At 41.3% G+C, this 27,116-nt stretch overlaps 1 protein-coding gene across 1 annotated transcript; it reads right to left on the bottom strand.

Annotated features, from left to right (window-relative positions):
- Positions 1 to 2,375: 2,375 nt before the first annotated feature.
- Positions 2,376 to 26,142, bottom strand: BMP3 (bone morphogenetic protein 3). Its single transcript, XM_036273690.1, has 3 exons — positions 25,355 to 26,142; positions 9,074 to 9,984; positions 2,376 to 2,609 (listed from the first exon to the last, which is right to left on the bottom strand). The coding sequence occupies exons 1-3, from the start codon at positions 25,677 to 25,679 to the stop codon at positions 2,418 to 2,420; spliced, it is 1,428 nt and encodes a 475-aa protein (XP_036129583.1). The 5' UTR covers positions 25,680 to 26,142; the 3' UTR covers positions 2,376 to 2,417.
- Between the last annotated feature and the right edge of the window lie 974 nt (positions 26,143 to 27,116).

Here is a 27,116-nt window from a genome sequence, read left to right as displayed (position 1 = left end):
TGAAGTAAATGATGGTTACAGGAAGGCCACCCCCAAATCACGACTGGTCAGGAACAATTTGATTGCCCTCAGATTGTCCAGCTATCTCACTGTGTATTTTGTCACATAAATTACTGCTTAAAATAAAATGTAATTAGTTTATCCTTGGACGTTTTTATTATTTAGAGAACCTTTTTGGGCCACTTTAGAATTTAATTAGTAATAAGTAGGCATCGATTCTAATGAAAAAAGGCAACACAGAGACATCTGGATAAAAGAAGGCTGACGAGTAACCCTGGGAATTGCCAGAGGTTGGGTTGAAATACCCCCAGAGAAGAACTAATTAAAAACTTCATCAAATCTATCAATGAAAAAGAAGTTTTCTTTATTGAACACCAGTGTGGCTGGGATATGGTGGCCACATGCTGGCTTGCTTCTATTATGTATTTTTGCTGCAAAATTTTTGATAAACATTTTTGAAAAGTAATTTTGTCACCTATCTCATTTGGAATCTTTAACTTGATGCTACAGTACACACAAATGATCTGTAAGAAACAGGGACGCAAGCACCAGAAGTGAATGTATTACTTGAGCTGGTGTCTCATTCACGGAGTTCACACACATGCACGCCGACCTTTGCGTGCTCCCAAAGTGTCAAGCTGCCTCTCATGGCTCCCTTCTTCACACGCTCTCCAAGGACACAGAAACACCACTTCCCCAGAGATCCCACCCACAGCATTGAAGAGGAGAATGTTTTTGCATTTGGTTTATGAACAGAGATACTTGCAGTGTTTTAATATCTCACTGTCATCCATTCAGGGAAGATGTGTATGAACTAGCTAATATTATATACCCAAATTTTTAGTGCCAGCTCAGCCAGACAGCCTCTTCATTTTACGCACTAAGACACACTGCTAACACAGAGTCTTTTACAAAATAGATGCTCAATAAACATCTAGTAAATGATGAACCACCAAAGATAGCTATAAGCAGAGACAGAGCACTACCCCATGTGCTCCAATACTTCACAGCCTCTGAAGTGGCTTAGTTGTCACTCATCAGGTGAGACTGAGCTAAGATGATAAGTTTAACCAAAGATATAACATCAACAACAATCCATGGTCTAATGGTTATTATACTTGTAAAGATAGCGAGTGAAAGATTTTTGAAACAATACACAAGGGTTCTGAGACAATCACAAGGGCAAAAGTATAAGAGAAAATATTTGTGACAAATGAAAATGGGAAAAAACAAAGTGTGTATATTTGACTCCCTTTCTTGGTGGAAATTTTTAGTGCATTTTCCAAAAGAATAATGTCTATGGCTGAGTCAAAAGCCTTGGTCCATGTGAAAAAGTGCCTGGACTTGAATGTGGCCAAAGAACAATAATGAATGCGTGACTGTAATTTAATCAGTCACTTAAAGAAATCTTCCATCTCCATCAGTTTTTGAGCCTCAGTAACTAATGATTACTTCACAAGAAGTAAAGGCATAACAAGAGAACGAAGAATTTAATGGCTTCAGGAAGAATTTTTGAATTCAATTTTAAAGAACAAATGAAAGTCCCTGTGAAAAAGAGGTATGGAAGGGGACTTACATCTGGGTTTTGGAAAATTGCATTGCTGGTTTCCTTTTCTGGGAGGCAATGCAATGAAAACAACTGTATTTCCAATTAAATGGCTGGGCCAAGTGGTAACTCTCTGCATATGCTCTTGGATCACTCTATCCTTTTTGGTAAAGTTCTCATAATTGAATGGTGCTTGCCAGAACATGAAATTAAAAAAACAAAGAATCCTGTGTAGACTGAATTATAAAACCATGTTAAGCAAACCTTCTCATAGAGGGCACAGGTACCCAGCAGGGTCCACACACATATGCATAACACTAAGCACACACCCTCCACTCAACTTGTCACACGTACCATGTGCAGAAAAACACAGGTAAACACGCATCTCAAACATCTTTAAGATAAACATCAAAGTTGATTGGATTATTTAGCACTTACTAAGTTGCTCAGGAATCTAAGGCAATAAGCCTACTTAAAAATACAAAATTATTTTATTCTCTATGAGTAGAGATAAATGATAAGCTATTATTGTTTCTCCATCTATTTTCAAAGCCCGTTACAAAAATAAATCACTGTGTTCTTTAACAGTTCTAAAAAAAAGTTTGAATTGTCATTTTTCTCGTGTGATTAAAAAAAAAAGAAAAGGAAGAAATAGACGTCCATCTTTACTAAATTTTTGCTTTTAGTTACATTCCGAAACAAATACAGTCCAGTTGTCCTTGGTGGAAATTATCAGTCTATTTTCTCATTCTTCTTTGACTATTAAAAAATCTTTTGGAATAAAATGCGTTGGCAGTGCAAAAAAAAAAAAAAAAAAGTCCATAAAAATAAACTGATTGAAATTAGGCATTCAAACGAGTTCATTGCCAAGTTATCTGCAAGCGCAAGACTCTACTGTCATGTTAGGATAGACTTTAAGGACCACGTTCTTATTTTCATCGAAGAATAAGATACTGAGCGAGGACATCTTTTCCGGCACGCAGCAAGGCTCAGGAATTCCAGGAACGACCCCCACCGCTCTCACTATACTCTGGATGGTAGCATGGTTTGACGGCTTCAAAGACTAGAAAAGACATGGGAGAAGAGCACATAAGTTAAATGAAACCGCTTTTCCACTCGTCACCCCTCATCACTAAGATGCAAACATAATGCATTCCTTTCGACAATTTAATAAAGCCCTGGCGTCATTCCACACGCGCCAATCTCCCACGCCACCATAACCACAGTGGTTATCACTCCATGTCAGGCATGTTGTATGTAGTGCCTCTATTCCCTCTACAAAACTAGCATTTCTTACATTTTATAAGTAAAGAAATAGAGTAAAAAAGCTCATATGACGCGTCTGAAGTCAAATAGCTAGTAAGTGGTAGAGTGAGGATTTGAACCCAGATATCTAAGCAAGAATTCTTTAACTGAAACCAATTTAGTTCCTAAATGGGATTAATGCATTCTAGGATGTTTTCAGTAACAGGCTTGCAGCAAAAAACACTTGTTTTGAATCCTATGCTAATCATAAAGAACCCTAACAGGCAACCCTATCTAACATAGATACATTATTACCACTGCTATAGTGATATTTATACTCTGTTGTTAAAATAAAACAACCAGGTCAAGAGACATTGATTTGTTTAACAGTTGCCACTAGGATGAATTGGATGGCGATTACTCCACTATGTAATTATTCACCTCTCCTTAGAAACACAAACCGGGGTTAAGAAGACCACACCACTGGCCACTGGGGGTCACTGTTGCTCCATCGGTTCATACTCCAATGTGGACGAGTTAATAGTGTTCTAAGAGTGGGCCATATCCTAGGGGAATAATCTAGGGGGCCTAAGGTTTTCCCATGGATGTCAGAAGTTTGACCAAAGAAGCATGGGTAAAATCTGTTCCTGAGAAAATGCCACATGAGACCATTGTCATCCATGTGAAACGTGGTTTTATTTAGAGAGTGCCACACACTGCTCAGCACTGAAGGGCCGTCGCTTTTCCAAGCCCTGGGGGTTTACGTATCGCCAGAGTGGGAACTGCATGAGAAATGCCACACTTTCAACATTAGTTCTCCTCAATGTCTTTTTTACACAGGTGAATCCAGTATTGTTGTAAGCATATTTTGAGACAAATTTGATAACTTGCCAGAGGTCACGTGTGAATTCAGGAGTAGGATTTAGGCCAAAACGCTGGCTCTTTAATTTCAGGCTTTTGAGCCGTTTCTTGTGGCTCAGAGGCACCTCTGCCCCAATGAACTGGTGTTTTAATTTCATGCTCCTAAAACTCCCAGTATGGGAAACTGGAAAAAGTTTAAAAGGTTAAGGGTGCATACAAGTCAAGGAAGAAGTAAATAATATAGAAAAATGGCATACTATTTTTTTTAAAGGATTCTTTTTGGCAGAGAAAAAACAAGTTTGTCTCATCTTGTCTTTCTATTTTAATTAAAACAATTACCCATATGTTAGACTTCAACTTTATTGTGAATAGGCATACATTATTAAGACATTATTTTTTGATAGGCAACTGTTTTTTACTCTCTTCCTAGATGTTTTAAGTATGTACTAAAAAGAATGCTGACTTACAATTAATTAGCTTTGCAAAGACAGGTATTTCCCCTTTAAAGAAAGGAAGTTTATATTATTCTATTTGGCATATCATGTGCTGTCCAACATCGATAAAACCTGTGTAACACGCAAACTGCAATAGGTATTGTACAATAAGGTCAATAACCACTGTTATTTCATCAGTATTGGTATTTCCTACAGACATTTTTTGCAGTCATCTACTTCTCTTATTGATTTATTCTTAAGACTCAATCATCCAAACAGCTTATGCTAATGCCCCAGAGTTTTTTTCAAATATTAGATTTTTTTCTGACATTATTCTGTTACTGTTAATGTTTTGATGACTCCTATCATATTTAAATTTCATATGAAGTGATCTATTTAAGTAGATGAGGCCTCATTTGATAAACACTGGTCTGCATCATTATTCCTCAGTGCCTAGAACAGGGCATGCTTTAGGCCGAATAAATACTAAGTGGACAAAATACTTATAAGAAATAGCATACTCTCCATTTTACCTATTTCTATGGAAATCATTCCCAACAACAAAAATAAAAGGTTCTGTGCAAATGACCCAGAGTAGATATGGAAAGTATTCATGGGTGTTCCCTAGGAAAATTCCTGTCCTTTTTTAAAAGCTCTAACTCACAAATGATAGATTCAGAAACTATGAGCAGTCTCTGGTGGGCTCATGGAATTCAGCACAAGCTTGTGATTCTGGGTTGGTGTGTCTTATCAGGAACCTCTCAGTTTTCCTGGGAGTTACCCCTTTTTTTCCTCACTATGGAATCCTCTGATCAAGCTGCTATTACCAGGAACAATTATGTCATGCACAAAAGATCCATGCAGTAATTTGCTCATTTGAAGCATACTGCCAGTCTATAATTTTTGTTTGTTTTTGTGTTCCAATTGTATTTCTTATGACTCTCTTTTATATAGCTGAAGAAGTCTGTCAATCACAAATGCAAATCTGTGTTACTTCTCTCCCCAGTCCCCCACCCTCTTTGTTAATTGATATTTAGAGAGAGGAAGGGAGAGAGAGAAAAACATCAATCGGTTGCCTCCTGCATGCTCCCCGACAAGGGATCGAGCCCACAACCTGGGCATGTGCCCTGACTGGGAGTCAAACCCACCACCTTTTGGTATACAGGATGGCACTCCAACCAACTGAGCCACCCAGCCAGGGCTCCAGTCTCCCTTATTAATGAGTGTGAAACCTGACTTCATCAGTTGAGGTGATTTTTTGCTTAGGTAACTTAGTACATCAAGAGTTAGGATTTTTAGAGTTCATAATTATGAGCAGAGATTGGAATTGGAAACTCAGGAAATTAATCGAGGGTGTGTCATTTTGAACTCATTAAATGTGAGTTTCTTTTTATATAGGATGCGTGGTTCAAAGTGATTAGAGTCTTTGCTGCCCAATCCTGTGTCTTTGCTATTCCTAGCTTTTGCACCATTCCATACAAAAATAACTTCATTCCTCTAATCCTTGTTGGTTCTCCGGGATCTCTGTCAGCAACCATGGTTCAATCATTTTCATTTGAAATCTCTGTTTTCCATCTTTGCGAAGGTGGTGAGAAGAGAGGCAAAGGCATACGACTTGGCTTTAGCTACATGGGTATTTTTCATCTCATGGCAGAATTCCAGGGTCTCTCCCTGGGAGAACAGATTGGCTGGAGGGGCTAGAAAACAGAAAAATCCCAACTGCTGTGCCTGTGAATGAAATCTGCAGTGGTCAGGTCCGCCCGCACCTGCCAAGCTGCGTATGATGTCCTCGAGTTGAATTTGATTATAAATGCATTAGCAGGGGAGAGTATGTCATCAGCTAAGAGCCTTCATTCCTGACCTGGGCCATGGGGTTTTGCTCCACACTCTTCCCGTCCAGCCCACATGGGTGTGATAGCCCAGAAACTATCTAATTGGAATCAGGGAAAGGGCAAAGCCTGGAATTTGGGAAAGGCAGAACACAGCTGTTCTGAATTACGGAACAGGTTGTCGGCTTTTGCAGACGCAGAGCCCCGCCACACCGAGCAGGCTCTCGCTCCGGAGGCCAAGAAGAAGGAAGGCCAGCAGAGGAGTCTGGCCTGGGCGAACTTTTCTCTGGGGCAAAATGTATATCTAAGGTCTGAAAGTTTTTTGGCGCCTCAGTTTTTCCACATGTGTTTGTACTGATCTGGTAAGAGACCTTATTTTTCCTCTGTTGCTCAGACTATATTTCTATTTAAACAGTTCACTCTGGATACCATGTTGAACACTGTGCTGATAACTGTGAAGCTGATAAATTACCCCTAATGGAGCAGCATCATATTGCTTTCTGCTTCCCATCCTTTTGGTGACTGCACCGCTTGAAAGCCACAAAGCCTTAAAGGCAACCACCAGAATGCTTTACAAGTCCAGCAGATCCACACTAGGTGATGAGAGACCGAGAACTCCATGTAACAGCCAAACTTCCACTCTCGACTTGGCAAAGAGAAAGCTCAAGCTCAGGGGGAAAACTCCACACTTCTCCCTGTTATGTCTCCCCGGAGTTCTGATGCCATTCCAAGTTCTGACAAATATTATGATGAGTTCAGTTGCTGCAACTGATGCTCTCCTGATTCTATTATTCTCCAAAGAAACGTTACTGGAAGAGCTTACGGCCTGTTGAACCCACAGAGAGAATCCTATTTTAGGCTTTGTGATGTTTAAAAGGGGACTAGAAACATTTACAAACCTTTTTCTGGTCTTACATCTTTTATTCCCTTGATTCCTTTCCCTAAGGGGTCTTTCTTCAGCCCCCTACGTGTAATTTTCTGTTCCCCTCAGTCTCAGCAGTGGCCATTAATAATAACGTCAGTAGGAAATACTCATGGAGTGCCTACTATGTGCAAGGTGCTCGACATCTCATTTTATGTAGATACTACTACTACTATTATTATTATTTTTGGTATCTGTTTCAAAGATGAGATAGCTAACATACACAGAGTTTGAGTAACCTCCCCCAAAATCATATCTGGTAAGAAGGAGAACTAGGATTTGACTCTCAAATTTACTACTCAAAGTGTGATTTCTAGACAATTAGCATTAGCAACATCTATGACCTTGTTAGATGCGCTCTACCCGAGTCCTTGGAGCAGACCCCGCAGAGTAACACGACCCCAGGTGTCTGCAGGAGCGGTAACGCTGAGAAGCCCAGCTGTGACCAGGCGTGGACACGAACCATTCCGCTGCACTAATGCACTTCTCTCCTTAAACTGTCCCTGCCATTCTTAACTTAGTCCTCAGGCGTTTTTCAAATTATTATTCTTTAGGTCCCAGAACCATGGTAACTGCTGAAGCAATAGCAACGTTTTTGAACAGTCAAAGCAGGCAGAGCCAACAAGGGATGGCGTAGTTTTGGGGGGTGAAAAGCTAACCAACAGAGTATCTCCACATTATCAGGGCTCCCTCGGCCCTGCCATCTGGAGTCAGGAGGGAAGAGGAAAACGCCTTCTCCAGGCTACCCAGAAAAAGCATGTTCATGAGCATGAGCGCGGTTATTTGAAAGACTCAGAGGCCTACTAAAAATCAGCCACTGGGGTGGAGAGACGAATCCTGACTCCGTTTCTGCCTCTTGACACCACAAAGCAAGCTGCTCTGTAAAATGTCCCGCACTTGGGTTGTGCGTTTTAAATGCTACCCCAGTTTGAACAACTTCTGTTTCATCAGTGAAATGTCCGTTATGAATATTAGGAAAGATAAGGCCTTTATATAATTGTAAGTGTACATCATCTTTACTTCGTATTTGTGTTTATAAAACATGAATTTGCAAAAATATCTTAGGAAACGTCTTAGAAAATATAGAGAGCTTGTCCTTCTGAGACAGTCTCACAAGAAAATGGCATTTCAATCAAGTTTCTGTTCCTGGGGCTGACTGCTGCCTTCCGTCTGTGGGCCCTTGGCTCTCTGCACGTCCACGTCTAGCACCACAGGGAGCACAGGACTGGAAGACGGACGTGCTACTCTCAGGGTCTATAAGCAGAAACCGCTTACTCTTTGAGGCAATGAATTTTTTTCTCCATTTTTATACAACAGCAAAAGTTGATTCAGTTCAAGTTGCGAAACAAAAACAAAACCTTTATTCTTCCTCTGAAGTCTATTCCTAGAAGCAGTTTTTATTGTATAACAGAAATTCAAACTGGTATAAGCTAAGAAGGGAAGTGTAGCAATAAGCTTACCCCAAGGCCAGAGGGCACCACTGTATTTTACTGGCCATACATTCGAAGAGAATAGTCACTTGGACTTGTGTGCAGAATGGAGTGGGGTTGAGGAAGCTTTTGAAAATATATTTGTCAGAATACTGAGGACTGCTACAATCAAGCACAGTTCCTATTGATTTTGAAAGAATACAGGTAAACTCTGATCAGCTGAAATGAGTCTTAGAAGAAGTTTCCAGAGTCACTGTACCCTATTCTGCCTTCCTTTTGGATGTGTATCAGGAAGCAAATGTAATGCACACCTGGTAGATTTCACGAGGTGAGTTTACCTGGCCCAACCCTGACCCTGACCCCCGTGGGGACAATTCATCTAAGAAGAGACTATTTATCAAAACATATTCTGCATCAGGACATCAATGCAATTAGTCCTTCCCCATGTTCCCACGACAGCCACTCATTCTCTGGCTATCGCTGCAAGATTGGCCTCTTGGGATTTGCTTATTGTGGACACCTATAGATTCACAGAGCTGAATATGCACTGTGCTTGGAAGGAACACAACAAACATATTTTACACATCCATTTTTTTTTTCTCATACCCTTCTCGGTACCAATACTGACTTTGTAGTACTTTAACAACCATTAAAGAAAAATGAAGCATAACCATATTACTTATTACACTTTAGAATGCAATAAATAAGCACCCAGGCAGATATGTAAATGAAAACACACTCAGCTTAGTCAGTGTGTCTCACGACTCTGTGGAAATAGAAAGTACAGGACAAAGAACAATGGCTACCTTTGGCATGGGGAACTGGCATGCTCCTGAACAATAATAGGCATCAAAGGACTTGGGGGAGATAATCCATTCACTCCAGCCAATATCCGCAAAGTCCACCTTAAGGTATCGCCTGGCACAATTCCGAGGTTCAATCCATTGCTTTCTTCTTGCCTTCTTCAGTGTCTGTTCGTCAAACTGGAGGGTCTGGCTCTTCTGGTGAGGTCCCTTCCTCTGTTTCTTCTTATTCTTACTCTTCTCAGGGGCCTGAGTCTGAAGAGTCTTATATGGCTTTCTTTCCTCCCATACTCCATCCTCCTTATATTGATATTCTGCCCCAGGAAGCTCATTGTTCTGCAGAGGCAGCAGGACCCCAGTAGAACGCTTCTTCCTCCGTTGAATAGAAAGGGCAGCCCTAATATGGCTATCCAATTTGGGCACAGTGCCAGTGGGAAAATTTCGGTGACCCTGTAAGCTTGATACCACACTCTCTGGTTCAGAAATGGCAGCATCATTGGCATATACCAAGATATAAGGTTCAGGAAAGGATGACATCTTCTTTGGCAGCTGGTGTCCTTTGGAGGTTATGTTAAATCCTATGAGGAACTCCTCACTTTCCTTGGCCTTCCTCAAGAGTTGAGTGATGTCTTTAGACAGCCAAGATACAATGTCTCGATGAGATTTGGCAACATCGGCTGAAAGATGACCCAGGAGTTGACTTTGGTTCCTGTTGGATTTGAGGATCCAGGCAGAAAGATCAATCTGAATATGTTTCCTCTGAGCAGGATGTGAACATCCTCTTGACCCTGGGCAACTCAGGCTGATGTTTATCAGCTCTCCAACATGGAAATACAGTGTAGCAGATAAAATGTTTTCAGACTTGGTTAAAGAAGTCAGGTTAAAAATATGCAGTCCCTTGCTTGCAAGGGTTCCTAGGAGGGGAAAAAAAAAAAAAAGAGAATAAACACGAGTAAACAGGACCCCTACCTCACACATATATAAAAATTCACTCGAAGTGAATTAATGACCTAAATATAAGAGCTGCATTTCTGACATTCTTGGAAGAAGATATAGGGGTAAAATCTTCATGGCCCTGGATTTGGCAATGGGTTCTTAGATATGACACCCAAAGTGCAAGCACCAAAAGAAAAATTACATCCACTGATAAAACAGATAATCTGGACTTCATCAAAATTAAAAGCTTTTGTGTCTCCAAGGACATTATCAGGAATGTCTGTACAGCCTACAGAGTGGATATAACATTTTCAAATCATATAACTGATTAAATCTCGTATCAGAATAGACAAATTACAGCTCAAGAAGGGACCCACAAGGTTTGCGCCAGGGCAGCAATGGGCAGGGGCAGTTTGTCCTGGGCACACCCCTGAACTTGTCCCCATGCCCCCCTTTCTCTGACTTCTTAGTGAGCCAGAGCAACCCAGCCTGGGCTCATTCCCCCACCCAGTCCCCCTTCTGTTATCCTAGGCGCTTCCTTGTTTTACTGTCCCCAGCTTTAATAAACATCCTCTCTTCCTAAACAGCATTATCTCTCATATTAAAATAAAGTAACACCTTTAAAAAAATAAATAAACATCCTCTAAAATTCACCTGGACCCATGTGAAATTTTTCCTGCAAGAAGTCAAGAATCTGCACATTACTGGCCCGCTCTAGGTGGATCCGCGAAGGGCCAGGTCCCCTTCCCAGGAACACTCCCCTAGACCATCCAGAAGGAAGGCACCCTGCTTCACCCATTTTAGACTCTGGACCTCTACAACTGTAAAACAATTAATTTGTGTTGCTTTAAGCAAAAAAAAAAAAAAAAGTCAATCTAACTAATTAAAAATGGGCAAAGGAATTAAATAGACATTCTACAAAGAAGATCTACAGAGGGCCAACAAACACATGAAAAAATGCTCAACATCAGTAGTAGTTATTAGGAAAATATAAATCAAAAAACCACAATGTGGTACCATTTGACACATACTAGGCTGGCTATAATAAAAAAAAACAAAATAACAAGTGTTAGCAAGAATATGGAAACGCTGGAATTGTTTGCGTTGTTGGTTGGAATGTAAAATGAATCACCTGCTGTGGAAAATAGTTTGGCAGTTCTTCAAAAAGTTAAACATACAAATATCATGTGACTCCACAATTCCACTCCTAGATATATAGCCAAAAGAACTGAAAACAGGCATTCAAACAGGTACATGTACATAAATGTTTATAGTAGGACAACGTCCAAGGGTAGACACAGCTTAAATGTCTTTCAGCTGATGACTATACCCATACAATGGAATATTATTCAGCCATAAAAAGGAATGAATGGATGCATGCTACAGTGTGGGTTAACCTTGAAAACATTCTGCTAAAGATGTATGATTCTGTTTATATGAAATATCCAGACTGGGTAAATCCAGAGTCAGAATGTAGATTGGTATTTGCTAGAGGCATGGGAGAAGGGGGAGAAACTGTTTACTGGGTATGGGGTTTTACTTTGGAACGAGAGAAATATTTTCAAACTAGACAGACTTGGTGGTTGCACAACATCGTGAAAGTGTCAAATGCCACTGAACTGCTTACTTAAAAATAGCTTCATGTTATGGAAATTTCACCTCAGTTGAACAGAACAAATTAACAGGAGTAATTTTATTTATTAAATTTTTTTTTCTGAGCTGTGTTTTATCAACTCTATCTTTTTTTATACTTAACTTGGTTTGGTATTATTATTATTATTATTATTTTTCCCCTGCCCTCTTCAGTGGGCCATTTGCTGTGATCATTTTTCCTTTAAAAAAAAAAAACACAAATATTTATTTATTTATTTATTTATTTATTTATTTATTTATTTCATACATCCCCTCCAACCTCCCCTTTGGCAATCATCTTTATATTATTATCTTATTCTTTATATCTATGGGTCTGTTTCTGTTTTGTTTATTCATTTGTTTTGGTTTTGTAGATTCCACATATAAGTGAAATCATGTGGTATTTGTCTTTTTCTGCCTGACTTATTTCACTTAGCATATTACCCTCTAGGAGGTCTATCCATGTTGTTGTAAATGGCAAGATATGATTCTTTTTTTATTGCTAAGTAATATTCTATTGTTACAGCACCATTAATTATGAGACTACCAAAAACTATACCTATAGATCTGACACAGTATTGCAATAGCTTCTTACGTGAAGCAGTGTAGAGTCTACTGGTCACTAGCACTGGCCAAAAAAGACTCACCTTAATTCAAGTCCTAGTTTAGCCATTTTGGATAAGTTGGTGTTCTCATTTATAAAATGGAGACAATACCTACGTTTCCTATCATTAGAATTAAAGGAGATGTGTGCAAAGCAGTTTATAAAAGGTCTAATAAGTGTTTCTTAAATAAAAAGTATTGTTATTAATGCTGGTTTAACTGTCCTACAGGGACATCTTCTACCTGCCTCACAAACTTTAGGGTGCAGGATGACGGTGGGTAAGCAAGACCATAGATCTCAATATTCAGATAATAATATATCTGAAAAAAATAAGCTCAACACTCAAAAGTGTCCTAAAGAATTAATGCTGTTTAGAGTTTGTCTGAAGATTATGTCATTCCATGAATTTGAGGTGACTGAGATGGTCGATTGCGTTTCCAACTCTTCTAATCCAGAAATAAGCGCGTGCATGAGAACAGGAGACCAATTAGTGAGGACAGAAGTTGCCTCCTTCTCTAGAGATCGTCTAGAGGTAAGGCTGAGTTTAGGCTCAAGAAACCAGTCCTGGGACGGGTCCCAGAGTCCCTCCTCCGCGTACTTGTTCACGTACACATTTGTTTCAGAAACATACACACAACCATGAAATTATGTTTTTGATCAAAAACATATTACAGTAAAAACAAAATATTTTTATTAAGACGTGGAAACTTAAAATGAGTTTACTGAGTCCCCAAGCACAAGGGAAGTGAAACGAGAAATAGATTTCGCTCATTTTTTACATGTGTGAAGGAAACAGGAGGGAACGGCCATTTGTGCGCATTTGTATCCTCCATGACACCAGGATAATATTTCACAGACCTCTGTGGCATCAGGGTTAATTCAGACCAGTCACCATAGCACAGAGTCTTACCCAAACGCTGTGGAGCAGATGGATGGACGTTCACAGCGGAAGGCAGAGAAGTCAGTCTAAGAACGTGGCAATCAGTGGTTGCCAAACAAACATCCGGGCAGGGAAGAAAGGAACACTGAGGGGCATGGGTGGTAGAGTCTTAATGGGGAAATTCATCGTGATCCTTCCCCCCACATTTTGCTTCAAAATGTTTCCTCTTCTCAGAAGTTTCCAGACATTTTGTGACCTGCTGTTAACCGGCCTCCACCCCCGTGTCTAATCTTCAGTAATGTCCCATAAATGTCTCAGAAGTCTGCCACATGGCCTCTTCTGATGGTTTTCATTTTAATGCAGAACATTGTTTTGAAGTTAAAGCCCTACAGCCCAGCACCAGCTCCACCACACCCAATAGCTGCCATCAGGCCAATCACCAAAGCTCTTTAAGCCTCGGTTTGCTCACCTGTGAAAGGACTTCAGCACTATCAACTGCAGAGTTGTCCTGAGGAGTCATCAAAAGAATGCAGGTAAAGCACACAGCACACAGAAAACAATTCCAGAGCGTTAGCTAGCCTGAACTGCACTGGCCAGTAGCAGGGCTTAGCCGCCTAAGTTCAGGGGGAGATGTTCTGTAAGTGTACAATACACACTGGAGCCTGGCCGGTTTGGCTCAGTGGTTAGAGCACTGGCCTGCGGACCGAAGGGTGAAGGGTTGTGGGTTTGATTCCCTGTCAAGGGCAGATATCTAGATTGCAGTTTTGATCCCTGGCCCTGGGGGCTATGTGAGAGGCATTGATGTTTCTCTCTCTCTCTCTCTCTCTCTCTCTCTCTCTCTCTCTTTCTCTCTCTCTCTTTCCCTTTCCCTCCCTCCCTCTCTCTCTTTCACACTTGCTAAGAATCATTGGAAAATATCCTTGGGTGAGGATTAACAAAACAAAAAATAATAATAAAATAACATAAAATACACACTGGATTCTGAAGACGTATTACAACATTGAATGTAAACATCACATTACTCTATCTTATATTGATTACATGTCGAAAGCATAATATGTGGATATACTGAGTTAAATATTGTGATTATATGCTTTATAGTAAGAAATACATATTTGGTCTTCCTCCCTTTTCTGGCACAGAACTCCTGAAACCCTTGGGATTTACTAAGTGTCCAGAGCCATAAAGGTGTCTTTTGTCATGTTAATGCGGCGACTTTAGGAGGTTAGGTCAGGTTCTGGGCTGGTTCCCAGGAGAATCAACCCAGTGGTTAGAGGGCTGGAACTTTTAGTCTTACCCCTGATCTATCCCAAAAGGGGAAAGGGCCTGGAGGTTGAAGTTTATCACCAATGGTTGATGATTTCATCAATCGTGTACCTATATAAGGAAGCCTCCACAAAAACCCCCAAGAAGGAGGTTTGGAGAGCTTCCAGATTGGTGAACATGTGAATATTTGGGGAGAAGGGTTACAGGAGCCTCCAATATGGAGCTAGTTGGTCAGAAGGACAAGTCACAACCTGGACTTGTCTTAGCGTCTGCGATGGAGGCGGGTCTTGAGGGCAGAGCCCTTCCCCGGTGTCATCCGGGCCATGTCCAGGTACAAGCGTCAGAATTGAGGTGAAGTCCCAGACATGCTGCTTGTTGGTGTGGGGAACCCTTGCTCCTTCAGAATTGAAATCAAAACATTTTATATATAGTTTCACCTGTAGTTTTTCATATTTTTAAATGTAGTCCACTAAAATTTTACAATTACATATGTGGCTTACATTTGTGGCTTAAATTAAATTTTCACTGGACAGTGGTGGTCTAGAATAACCACTAGTTTTAGTAGTCATGTAGTCCAAAAAAAAATGACTTTTTTTTTTTTTTTTTTTTGTATGCAGTGAAGAATTGGGATTTTGATAACCATCAACATGCAAACCCAAAAGTAAATTGGGTAAAAAAAATTCCCTTCTTGGAATGCAACATACTTTCCTTATCAAAGACATATTAGATAAAGACAATCTTGGTGATTACTTTTTAATTTTTCTTCCAGTCATACCTAATTGGTTCCATTTGCATTTGCAAGACTAAGCCCAAGAGACTGCTCTAAAACGCAGTGAAATGGGTAATTTAGCAATAGTGCATTATGGCATAGCAATTATAGACACAGCCTTGTGTTATCTGTGTACTACCCATAAACATCCACTACAACCAACAGAGAACAGGAACTGAAGCAAACCAATGTCTTACTTAACAAACATGAAGCTTTTACTGTGAGGGGTTGGGTCTTGGGGCTGCACCAACCGCAGCTGCTGCCCACGCTGTGGCAGGGGACATGGACCAGCACGTGCAGGTAGCTATGCCACGAGGACACCACGTGCTGCCCACGTTCAGCAAAAGAAGGGCCAATGAACTTTTAGTTCCTAAGAAGGGCCAATGAACTTTTAGTTCCTAAGAGGTGGCCTATGCCCAGCACTTGATGCCTTGGGTCCCCCCATTTCCACCTAGGATAAGGGGACCCACTATCTGCCTGTTCTAGATGCCCTCCTCCCCATTTCTTTAAGCAAAGAGCTTGAAATCTCAACCATTCCACAAAACATTCCTTGATTTTTCTAACCCACATTTTATTTTTGCTTTCTCTGGCCTTAAAGCACTGAAGTTCTGTGCAAGTCAATGTTCTTCCCCGTAAAACAACCCAACAGATACTTAGTGAGTATTAATGGACAAAAATATTAATATGAGAGTTACATGGATTTGAGCACATGAGTCTGGAGGTATAAAACTAAGAGTGAGATAATACCTCCCTGCAAATAGGAATATATGATAATAATATCTATTCAATTATACTCACTATTTTTTATTTTTTAGATATCATATTCTTTTAATTTTTCAAATGAGTATCTTCTCATACTCAGTAGCTGGAGTTTTGCAGCAGGCTCTCTACTCTTCCCCATGAATTGCTGCATGGATATCTATGTTCGAACTGTGAACTAAAAATGCTTTAGTGCTCGCTTTTTCTATTCTTCTGCAATATTCCGATATATATCTATTGGGAATTATTGAATCTGAAATCTGAGGTGTAAATTTCTGATTAATAAAAACAAAGTGACATAAAATGATATAAATAAATAGTGGGTTTTATCAGGTTACAAAACAACAGCTTATTCATTTTCAGGCTGTTTATAGGCTTTGGATTCTGGGAAACATTAACTGTATGTGACTTCAATCCAATTATATCTAAAGTGGTGTGCTTAATTCTGGGTACTCTCATTTTAACTAGTTTATTGTAAAAGAAAGCAACTAGGAAAGGAACCAAGATGCTAAAGAGTCCGGAAATGTTTGTACAAGTTTGATTTGAAGAAATAGTAAATCACGGACTGGAAGGAAAAAGGTTTAACAGTGACGTGAGAATTGTTGGCAAATACGTGAGGGGCTGCAGAGAGATCAGGGTTTCCTTTCCAGTGTCAAAGATGAGAATGAGATATAAAGGTGATTGCTGAATGGAGGAAAAATCCAAGCCAGTATCAGTCTTGACTTTCTAAGTGTCTAGCCCGACACTGAGACCCTTCTGTGGGACTGGGAAAATGGACGTTGATGATCATAATTCAAGACTATTACAGGAAGATCCCTTTCTGGTACGGAGGGTGTGAGGGGTGAACTAGATAATCTCACAGATCCCTTGCAAGGAATTACAACAGGCTTGATTTCCAGCTCTTCCCAGATAAACATTTTTGATGCCAAACAATAACTACCAATAGGTGGTGCTGTTTTCTCACTGTTTGCTGGCACAGACACAAGCTTGCATTTTCCTGGTTGGGGATACATCTACAGCAATCTATTTAGGATTGGCCATTGGCATCAAAATCGTATTTTGAGTTTTCTAGAGTCGTCATATCTGTGAATTTGAAAAGGGGTTTAGAAGTCAGGTGAGTTTCTGAACAAGCCATACTCCTCTCTGAACACCTGTTAGGGCTTTGCACCTGCTGCTGCTTCTCCCTGAAATGCCTTCATCCACTCTTGCTTTCCTTAAAGTCCAGGCAGGACCTCTTGGAGCAAGCTTGTCATGAAAACCCACTCCTTCGGTTCAGACCCTGCCTCATTACCATTGCATCACAATGTTGCTCCTTCCCGAGACCATAAACTCCTTAAAGACAAGGCCTTGTAGTAATTAACACCAGACTCTTCAGCCCCTAGCATAGAGCTTAATTCTTAAACTGTGCTCAGTAAATGCTTCTTTCATGAACAAACAGCCTACTCATTATAGAGAAGCCACAATGAAGGAACATAGCAGTTAGCCAGTTAGCAAGGAATCGATTTTGGAGAGGAACCCAGGTTTCTATAGCCTATATAAATTTTGGGGGGGGGGGTTGATTACCAAATAAAGACGGAATACTTATTTACTTTGCACCTGCAGTGAACACCACTAGGGACTCAGCAAGGAAACTGTGACCTAGGATCAGCTGTACCCTTGCAACAGTTTGGCTCCTTGGTGGGGGCCGGGGTGGGGGGGGGGGTGGGGAGGCAGCTGAGGCGGTGCCCAGGGAGTGTGGTACCTCATGCTGGCCCACACAGAAAGTTTTCGAAGGGAATTAGAACATACAATGGAAAGCTTTCTATGTAAAGTCTGATTTTAAAACAAATAGACTAAATGAAATCTTGATGATTACTTAAATCCCCAGGGAGCAGGGAAAACATTTTAGTCATTCAGAAAATATGTAACGAAGAACAACTTTTTCCCCACTTCTTTCTCTAAACAAACTACAGCTGCTAGAGATGCCAGGGGCGCCGAGGACAGGGCTATATACGCTCACAATCACTGGCGAAATACTCGCTGCAGGTTACTGAGTCACAACTACAACTTCTCTCTGCCCCCTTTGGCTTTTGGGCAAAGGCAGAATGGAGTGTTTCTAAATAGAACACCAACTCACAGGTTTTTTTGTTTTTCTTGCAGAGTCCCAGTCAAGTGACTGAGTTTTATGGGACCTCAAAACAACCATTTTCTATGCCCAAAGTAAAACATGGCCAAAGATGATATAATGTATGTTTTTCTAGAATAGCAAAATATTCATTAATCAGTTTATCTCTTCTTAGCCTCCACCCAAGGGCATTCCTAGACTGTGAGCTCTCGGAGGGCAGACCCATGTCCTATAAATCTTTGAACTTCTAGTTCTTGGCACAGAATGGAGCATTTATATCCTGAAAAATATTTGTTAAACTTATTGAATGAACAAATGTGTAAACGTACCCGATTCAAGAGTGTTTCCTACTTAAAACCACAGAGAAAACACTTTCAAGTTGTTTCAAGTTCCCAAAGTCAGCAACAGCCCTTGTTGGGTCTGAGAACGGCGCGGAGTTTCCTTTCCGTTCATCAGAAAAGAAGCACTATGAGAACTATGTATATAAAGTAGAATAGTATTTCCACTCAACATATCCATGGTAAAATGCCTCGTGAGAAATTCTTCCATGGCAAATTTATTTTAAAAAAATCCTTTGCCTGGCTGATAGCTTCCCTGGGATGTCTTCTTATTCAGTCCCTTCAACAGCTAATTCAGCTCAATTGTAATATTTACGGAGTGCCTGCTACATGGCAGACTATGCCAGGTCCTCAGCATACAAGAATGAGACTTGCCTTAGAGGCCCCTCCTCCCATCATCCTCCCTCTAGCAAATTGATTAGGCTCCAACCTCTCCACAGCTGTGAAAGAAGGGAAAGAAGTCTTGATTAACTTACTCCCAAGCCCTCTCCAGGGCCCAGCCTGTTATAAGTACAGTCATATACCTTCCAAAGTGAAAGATGCTTACCATTATACAAATTCATAACCATTTGTTCATGGGAAGACCCACTAAAAGGGCCAGGACTCACAGGTTAACCAATCTTAAATTTCAGGTGCTGGTTGTGCTAGGATACTCAGAACTCTAGGAACAGAATCTTAGAGCAGTGTCTTAAACATGCATCAGAATCACCCTGGTGGCTTGTTAAGACAGAGAATCTGTGCCTCACTTTCCCAAGTTTCATCAGATGGTCGTGGGTGGGCTGGAGAATGTCTGCCAAGTTCCCAGACGATGTCGATGTTGCTAATCTAGAGACCATGCTTTTAGAACAACTAACGTCAAGAAATCATTGTTAAAAAAGTGCAACCCTGCTCCATTCAGCCACCAGGATCAGGAGAGAAAGAATTGCTTCTCGAATGTAGGTTTGGGATGTCACAGATTGTGTGAAAGAGGACTGCCACCTCTTTCTATTTATAAACAGCTGTCCATTATCAACATTTTAGGCATGTTTAAGGTTTTGTGGGAAGCTAGGCAATCTCTCAAAATATTAAGAACACCTCATTAATATAGGGCTTCTAAACTGTTCGTGCATTTTCACGTTCACTTCTCAGTCGAGTTTCACCATCCCAACTGAGGGGCACAGCACGTATAACTTAGCCCATTGGAGAAAACGAGGCTTAGCCATATTAGATGATCTTAACTAGCAGTTCAGTCAAAATTATCACTTAGATCTCTAACTCTTGGTGTAAGGTAATTGAAAAATCAAAATTCTAGGAATCTCTTCTCAACTCGAAAACCATTTTTCTTAACCCATTTCTAAGAGCAGCAATTACACTTGATTCAACTAGTCTTTAGATTAATTCCATGCACTTAAAATTATTCTCTGAAGGAAAAACAAATAAGATCATGTTGGTCCTGGATTGTTTTAACTGTGAACTCAGAGGACTGGACAAAAAACGATGCATATATAAAATGACTGGGTGTAATTATTTTATCAAAGAAATATTGAACCGAACCTCACTCAGTAAAGTAAGAAAAACTTCCTGAAACTGGTAATACAGTAGGATCAGTGTGTCCAAACACTTTTGTTTTATAACACTGTTGTTTTAAAGTGTGCCCGAATAAAATCAAGGCTCTGCATTTACTATGGTTCTGTTGCCAAGAAAAGATGGATCTTGAAGGTAGAACATTAAAGGAGTCAATAAGCACACCATGATCACTTGGTTCTATGACCTATGTGTGGATGTTTTAGATAATCAGATATCCATGCTTTAAAAAATATTATCCCTGAAAATATGTGTTACCAGGAGTACTGCGTTACGTTCCACATGCTAAGACATAACCCCTACTGACATGTGAATAGACTAGAAAGTTTATGGATTTCTAAATATATTCCACATATGAGGGCTCTTCAGTTACATTGTCATCATTTACTACTGTCCAAAGTAGATATTATCCTGTTATACTCGTGACACTTGATTAATATTATGTCAGTGTTTCCATTACAAAATTCTGTTTTCATGGGTTCATAACATAATCTTAAGAATTCATTCTGAATTGAAATTTGGCATAGGAAAGTTCAAGCTGAGACTATTTTGTGATGCCAAACTTCTTTCCACTACCACCACCAAAATAAAGTTAAGATACTGATTACTAGGATATACAAACTGAAAAGATGGGGAAACCATCAACATTTGAGGATAAAAGTTCTGATGTTGCAGCACAAAAATCCTGAAAAGAGAATAGCAAGTATATGCAAAGTTGGTCATTAATTTTTCCTAGGCTTTTGAATAGATATGATTTTATTATACCTAATAAATACAATAAACAATGGGAATTGTATAAGGGATTTAACTGGTATCTTGAGTAAATGTCTTTAATCAAGGAATTAATCGTTATAAAACATTAACAAAGTAATGTGTATGATCTCTAGTAAATCTTTCCACAAATCAAGTAGCTTTACTCTTAAAAGAATAATATGAGTTATAAATTAATAAATATCAATCCTATGGAAAACAATGAAGAGGAATTTATAAAGAAACGGAAAATAAAGTTTAATGACAGAGAGAGCCTTAAAAAAGTACATGCACAGATGGGTAAAACACGAGAGCAGGAGGATGCTACAATGCAAAGTAGACCTAAGTCCAAAAGTAACAATGTAAGTGAACATCCTGAGGTAGGTACTAAGTGGGAAATAAAACAGTTTTCCCTTGAATTTTGCATATCTTCTTGAGAAATTAAGAAGGCCCTGAACCTGGGATTTCCTAACTCGATGTCTTAGAACTACAATTCTCTAAAATGCTGTCTTGAGGAGAAGGTGATCCAATCTTCAGGGAGCTCACTAGCATTTAAAGGCCCTGAAAGGTCCCATAGGAAAGAAAACTGATCATTTTCTTCCAAACTTATTTGACCATGGAACGCAATTTTATGTAACACCTGTTAACATTTTCCAAAGATCCCCTTTTTGCAAAAGTTTCTCCTAGAAAATTAGAAATAATAGGTTTTGAGATGAGCTCAGTTATGTTTGAAAATTGTCTGGCAAATAAATTATGATATGCATTTCTTCTTCCATATCAGAAGGAATTGGACTTGCTTTCTTTAAAGCCTCTTTCAAATAAAAATTGTATAATTTCAAAATACTTAAGAGCATATTTGACAGTCATGTTCCTATTTTATTTTTTAAAAAATCTGAACTGGGTGCTTATGAACTTCTACTGTTTAGATAAAAACCTCTTAATATACTCTTAATTATGTATATCTTTTTAATGTACAAATGTTCCCTGAGTGAATTATCTGCCCAGGGGACTTTTCTCATTGACCCCCATGGTCTCTTGGTCTCTTTGAGTGTGTCTAACTATACTAAAAAGCTAAATTTAAATTATTTTATATGTAACCCATTCTCTTTCTCCTTTCCATTAGCATGGATAATCAAGAATTCATGGTATTATGGATTTTTAAATGTCAGAGATTGTAAAGCTGTCTTGCCTATTACAGTAAAAACTTCATTAAGGGCTATCATGTATTCCAAGCGATGTGTAATTCAAAGCAGCTGCACATCCCCCTCCCCCTCTCCAGACTTACTATTGTCTTTGGAATAAAAACGTCAGATAATCTAAGTACAATCTAAGTACTCTAAATTCAAACTTAGTTTCTAGGTACCAGAAATGTCAAGGTAACTATGTTTTAATAAAGTTATTATATCCTCTGCCATCAGACCCATTAAAGATGGTGCTTTCCCACCGGCCCATGTGTTTTACAGGCGTGACTTCTATTGGAGCGATCGTTCAGCCCTTAATTATGTCTCTCCTAAAGCCTTATATTTTAGACTTGCACTTTGGAAGCACATCAAATGATATTTTATTTTTGGTCATAGTAGGAAAGACTCTCCCCCTTTCTCACCTTTGGGTCTGGAATACCCCAATTTTATCTATGAAGTCTGTGTGATTTTCTTGAAAGGTGACACATATCCGCTGCAATGCAATTTTTGTACTCTATGTCATAAATTAAAATAATGTCAGCTTCCTAATTATAACATGTGTGCTTTAATGCTTTTCCTAAAGAGGTTAAATTTATGATGAAGAAAAACAAGATTAAGTGACTATGGGATTGATGAGAAACTAATGGACACAAAGTATGTATCTTAAAAGATCAAGCCAAGAGCAAACCTCATGTAAACTATTCTTCTTTTATTTTATAGTAGCCAAGGATAACTTCAACTAAGATGAAAATAAAAGCTGATTTCATATCCCTCTCGTCTTCCTTCAAGATGGTGTTTTTAAGCGGAACTTCTCTGTCATCAATAATTTTGTAAATTACCTTTTACAAAGGAAAGATAAAACCTATCTTTATGTAAACCTTTACACACCACAAAAAGACGTATGAGCGTTCCAAACCTAACGGTTTTGGCACGCCAACTGCATAGCATTGAGGTAGGAGAAAGGGGTTGGCGGAAAGTGTATTTAGGATGAATGCCACCCACCATCAAGTAATGGTTTAAGTAGAAAGTAATCAGTGGGAGACCACAGCAGCTAAATTTCAACCAAAGATATTCTAGGTTTAGAACAATAAATAATTGTAATCAGGTATGTTCCAAGTAGCAAATAGGGCTCTAAGGCTATAACTCAGCCTGAATAAGCACTTGGAAAGTCTGTCGGATCAGCAGCTACTCCATAGAATCAGTTTACCACCTGACCTTCCATTAAAATTGGAACACCATTGATATAGAGAAGCCCATACGTTGTGAAATCTAAATACCATGGACTAGAAAACATCTAATTTATTAACACAGACAGCATTTTTCACCTACATCAGAACATATGTCACAAGACAAAAGGTGTTATGGAAATGCTGATACGGATAGAGGGACACACATGCAAACCTTAGCACCTTCCTGGAGTCCTGCCTTGTCAGAGCCAGAACTGCCTTATAATGAGGTCCTTTTACTGTGTTAGTAACTAAACACTCTTGGAAGGGGTCCAGCACGCACCACCTCTCCAGGAGTCTCCAATGTAGTAACATGACACGTAGGCTTCCACAAAAACCAGTGTCCACGTTTGATGAATAAGTCATTAAGACAGTCTCTAGGATGCTAAAGGGATTACTTTTCTTATCAGGGTACACAGCCTTGTATATATGCTCCAAGCTGCAATTCATCATTTCAAGGGAACTTCTGGCCTCGGTATCAGAGTTTATCATTTGATGGTGTAAGACTACAGTGAGACTGATAAGGGACACTTTGAAATTATAATGCACAAAATGAGTTGAAGCCAAAAAGCATATGGAGCCTGAGTTATTCAAACCCTTATCCATCTCCCACTCAAGGTTCACTTGGCCTAAAACAAACACGAAATTCGTGCGATATGTGTGAATGAAACAAACTCACATTCCACCTCCAAATCTTGTGATTCATACTAAAAATGAAACTTGATACAAAAAATACTACTCATCTCTAGGGTGCCCCAGCAACTCCCTAGGAATCTTACCAAGAAAATGAATATCAAGGTAAGAGTGATTTGAGTATCCTCATGCATCTACCTGCCTTGCCTACCCAAGTTCCTTCCAATTCTAGTTGCTCCCACACCGAGCTCTGCCCTCAGATCTGCACTAAAAGTAAACAGAGCATTCACTGGTGTGGTCAGCTGTCAGGACAGCCTCCTCATATGGCTGGTGTACCGTGGGTGACCCAGAGCAGGTTTCTGTTTCCTTAGCAGAGGCCAGGTCCTTACAGATTATGCTCATGGTTTGAAGAAGAAAGTGAAATCTGGTTCAGCTCAGATTCTAGCTAAAGACTTCTGCATTAGAAAGCATAATTCACATTTATTGTAAATGTCATCATGCCTATGAGCTCTAGAGTGTATTTACAGTGTCAGCCTAGGGCTTTCCTTGATGGATGCCTTGGTTTTCCCTTTTTCCAGGAGTCCTACATATCAAAGCTTTGGGAGGTTTCTTTCTAGTGATTCTGACAGACTTGATAGAGCATGAGGCATTGCCTCCTTACTTGAAGATTCTTGGCCATTTTTCAATGTTTCACTGAACACAGGCTTTGCAGTTATGTTTCCCTTTATCTTGAATGCAGTGAACAAAAAAGTCTGGTGCATCCTCAAAGCATGTAAACCTAGTTAATGTCCAGGAAACTTTCCCTCAAGCTGTTAGCACTGGAGAGGCAGGCTGTTAGCATAAGTTACTCCCTTCACCACAGGGGCCAGGAGAACCCTTGTTAAACCATGAATTTCAGTCCACAGTGATCTGTGTGCTGAAAAATGGAATGAGCAGATTTTCATCAGCAGATTCCAAGAGGTGTTTACATCCACGGCTGCTCTCCCCACCCCCACTTATCGCTGGGTGGATGGTACAACCCTGTTTGCCCAGATGGGTTTTAAGTAATAGAAAGACCCAGCACCTGGTTTAGTTTGTGTGTTTGCCACCAAGGGACTATCAAGTAAAAAGTGTCAACTATAGTAATACTGAGGACTGGAGTTAAGAGGGGGTAAGGTCTAGAGAATCGGCTAAAGGACTTGAGGAAGGCGTCTAGTTCAAGTGTGACTTTTCTCTCTGGTGCCGTGCGATTGGCATAAAATGACCTCTGCTTCTAGGTAAACACGGCTAAAGCCCAGTCCCAGGGAATTTCCGCTGACCGACTTAAGAAACATCAACATAAGCACCCCAGAGGTGCCCCAGCCACCCAGGGCAATAGGGCTCCACTGGGCACGGGGTAGCCCGTCTCCTTCCCCACGCAGTTCCTCCCGCAGACCCCCTCGCAGCTCGGAGCCCTGCTTCTCTCTCCCATTTGAGACTAAACCTGGGCTTACTCGCTGGCGACACGCGGGGTGAGCCGGGAAGGAGGGCTCCGAGGGCAGCTGCTAAGGGCGAGGAAAGGTCCTAGGCAGCACTGTAGAGCCCCGGGCAGACGAAGAGGCTCTGCGGGGTCCAGGGGAGACCTGGGGAGGGACCCCAGAAGGCGGTGCTCCTCGGACACTCACCTGCTGCTCCGGCTCGAAAGCTGCGAACCGTGTTGCCTTCGCGCAGGGGCTGGGGGCGCAGACGCTGCGCGCCCCGCTCAGAGGACCCGGGTGTCCGCGCCGCCTCGGCCCTGCCGCCGCCGCTGTACCTGTCATAGAGCCGCAGCATGTGCTCCGACACCTTGTCGTGTGGCCGCAACACGGGGCTCGGGCCCCCACCTGCTGAGCGGTCGCTTGGCACAGTCTTGCTGAGCTCCGGCAAACGCTGCTTCGGCCTCTCTCCCTGCGCCAGGCTCACGCAGAAGCAGCCCAGCCACAGGCAGAGCAGCCTGCGCGCCCCTGCCATCGCGAGGTCCCGGCGGCGCGTCCGCTCCCTGCGCCGCAGGGGGACACTCGGAAGGCGCAAGGGGCCGGGGCGAGCTAAGGGCTGACCGCCAAACTAGCTGGGGCAAGAGCGCCCGGAGCTCCGGACACTGCCTGAGCAGGACAGCGACAAGCCCCTCTTTTTGCACTGGCGGGTGGCGGACCGGCAGGTGGGCTCTCCCCGGCGGCGGCGCGGATCTCACAGGCGCGGGGCGCTGCCGGCGCCGTCTTCACTCCGACGCTGAGAAAGAGCTTAAGTCGCGGCGTGTGTGGCCGGGGTGTTTTCAGGATCTGTCTCTACCCTCTCTCCCCGCTTTATTTTGGGGCACACCCGTCGGAAGCGCAGCGCTGGGGACCGGGACTAGCGCTGCGTGGGGCACGGAGCGGGGTGCGCACCGCCGGCCGGAGGGCGCTCGCTCGCCTTTTCCAGGGATTGGAGCAGCCGCGGTGCGGCCGGGCCGAGTTGTGAGTGAGTGAGTGTGAGTGTGTGTGTGTGTGTGTGTGTGTGTGTGTGTGTGTGTGTGTGAGAGAGAGAGAGAGAGAGAGAGAGAGAGAGAGAGAGAGAGAGAGAGAGATTGACTGGCTTCTTTCTCTGATCTGTACAGTCCGCGGCCAGTCTCGCCCTCTCCCTCGCTAGCTGCTTGGACCCTACTGTAGCGGGGACAGAAGGGACCTGGGAAGTAACCAGCAAACCAGCAGAGGGAGGGAAAGAAAAGGAAGTAGGAGTGGTGGTGGTTGGGGAGAGGAGGGGGAAGGAGAAGATCTTGGAAGAAAGGGTAGGAGAGATCTTTTTTTTTTTTTTTAAATCTCTTTCAGGAACATTGGTTGTGCACCCTTGCCAGCAAGAGGGCAAAGTAAAAATAAACTTCTTCCTAATTTCTTTTCCCTGGTTCCAAAGAAAATCAAGACGTGAACACCATCCTCGCTTCCTTTCCTGGGCCTCTCCTGGTCGAGGTTTCAGACCCTGCACCTGTGCCTGTGCCTGTGGCGGTCCCGGTCCCTTCCTGTATCTCTGAGAAGTTACCCATCACAACTCATTTTCTTCCATATCTTTCCCCTTGAATCTCCCCCCACACCCAGAAAAAAAAATGTGTGGGTGAATCCCATCTTACAAACAAACAAACAAACAAACAAACAAACAAACAAACAAACACAAACACCCACTCCCACTCCCTCATTCCCCTCAAGAGGTATTTCTGAAGGATGATGGTGGTGAGGGTAAAACACAAGGGCTTCTGGGAGATCCCACATCCACAGCAGGCTCTTAGAGCTTCTAACTCTGAGATCCTTCCTAACCCTCTCTTTTCTTGGCTGTAAAATGGCCATTAAGTTACTAGCTAATGTTTTACCCCACACTTAACCATACTCTAGGCATGTGTTCTTTGTATTTTACATGTATTAAAGAATTTTCCCAAGGAAG

The sequence above is a fragment of the Molossus molossus genome, unplaced genomic scaffold (assembly GCF_014108415.1).
Source record: "Molossus molossus isolate mMolMol1 unplaced genomic scaffold, mMolMol1.p scaffold_m16_p_1, whole genome shotgun sequence".
NCBI classification, from domain to species: Eukaryota; Metazoa; Chordata; class Mammalia; order Chiroptera; family Molossidae; genus Molossus; species Molossus molossus.
Note: the sequence above shows the minus strand (reverse complement) of the source record. Positions and strands in the feature narration are given on the sequence as shown.

What these genes read in the sequence shown, in the direction of transcription:
- BMP3 (XM_036273690.1), bottom strand. Translation starts at nt 25,679, where the DNA reads ATGGCAGGGGCGCGCAGGCTGCTCTGCCTGTGGCTGGGCTGCTTCTGC. An exon ending in CTTTCGAGCCGGAGCAGCAG is followed by an intron (nt 9,985 to 25,354) that starts GTGAGTGTCCGA and finishes TTCCCCTCCTAG; the next exon opens with GAACCCTTGCAAGCAAGGGA. An exon ending in GCCAGTTCCCCATGCCAAAG is followed by an intron (nt 2,610 to 9,073) that starts GTAGCCATTGTT and finishes TGTCTTTTCTAG; the next exon opens with TCTTTGAAGCCGTCAAACCA.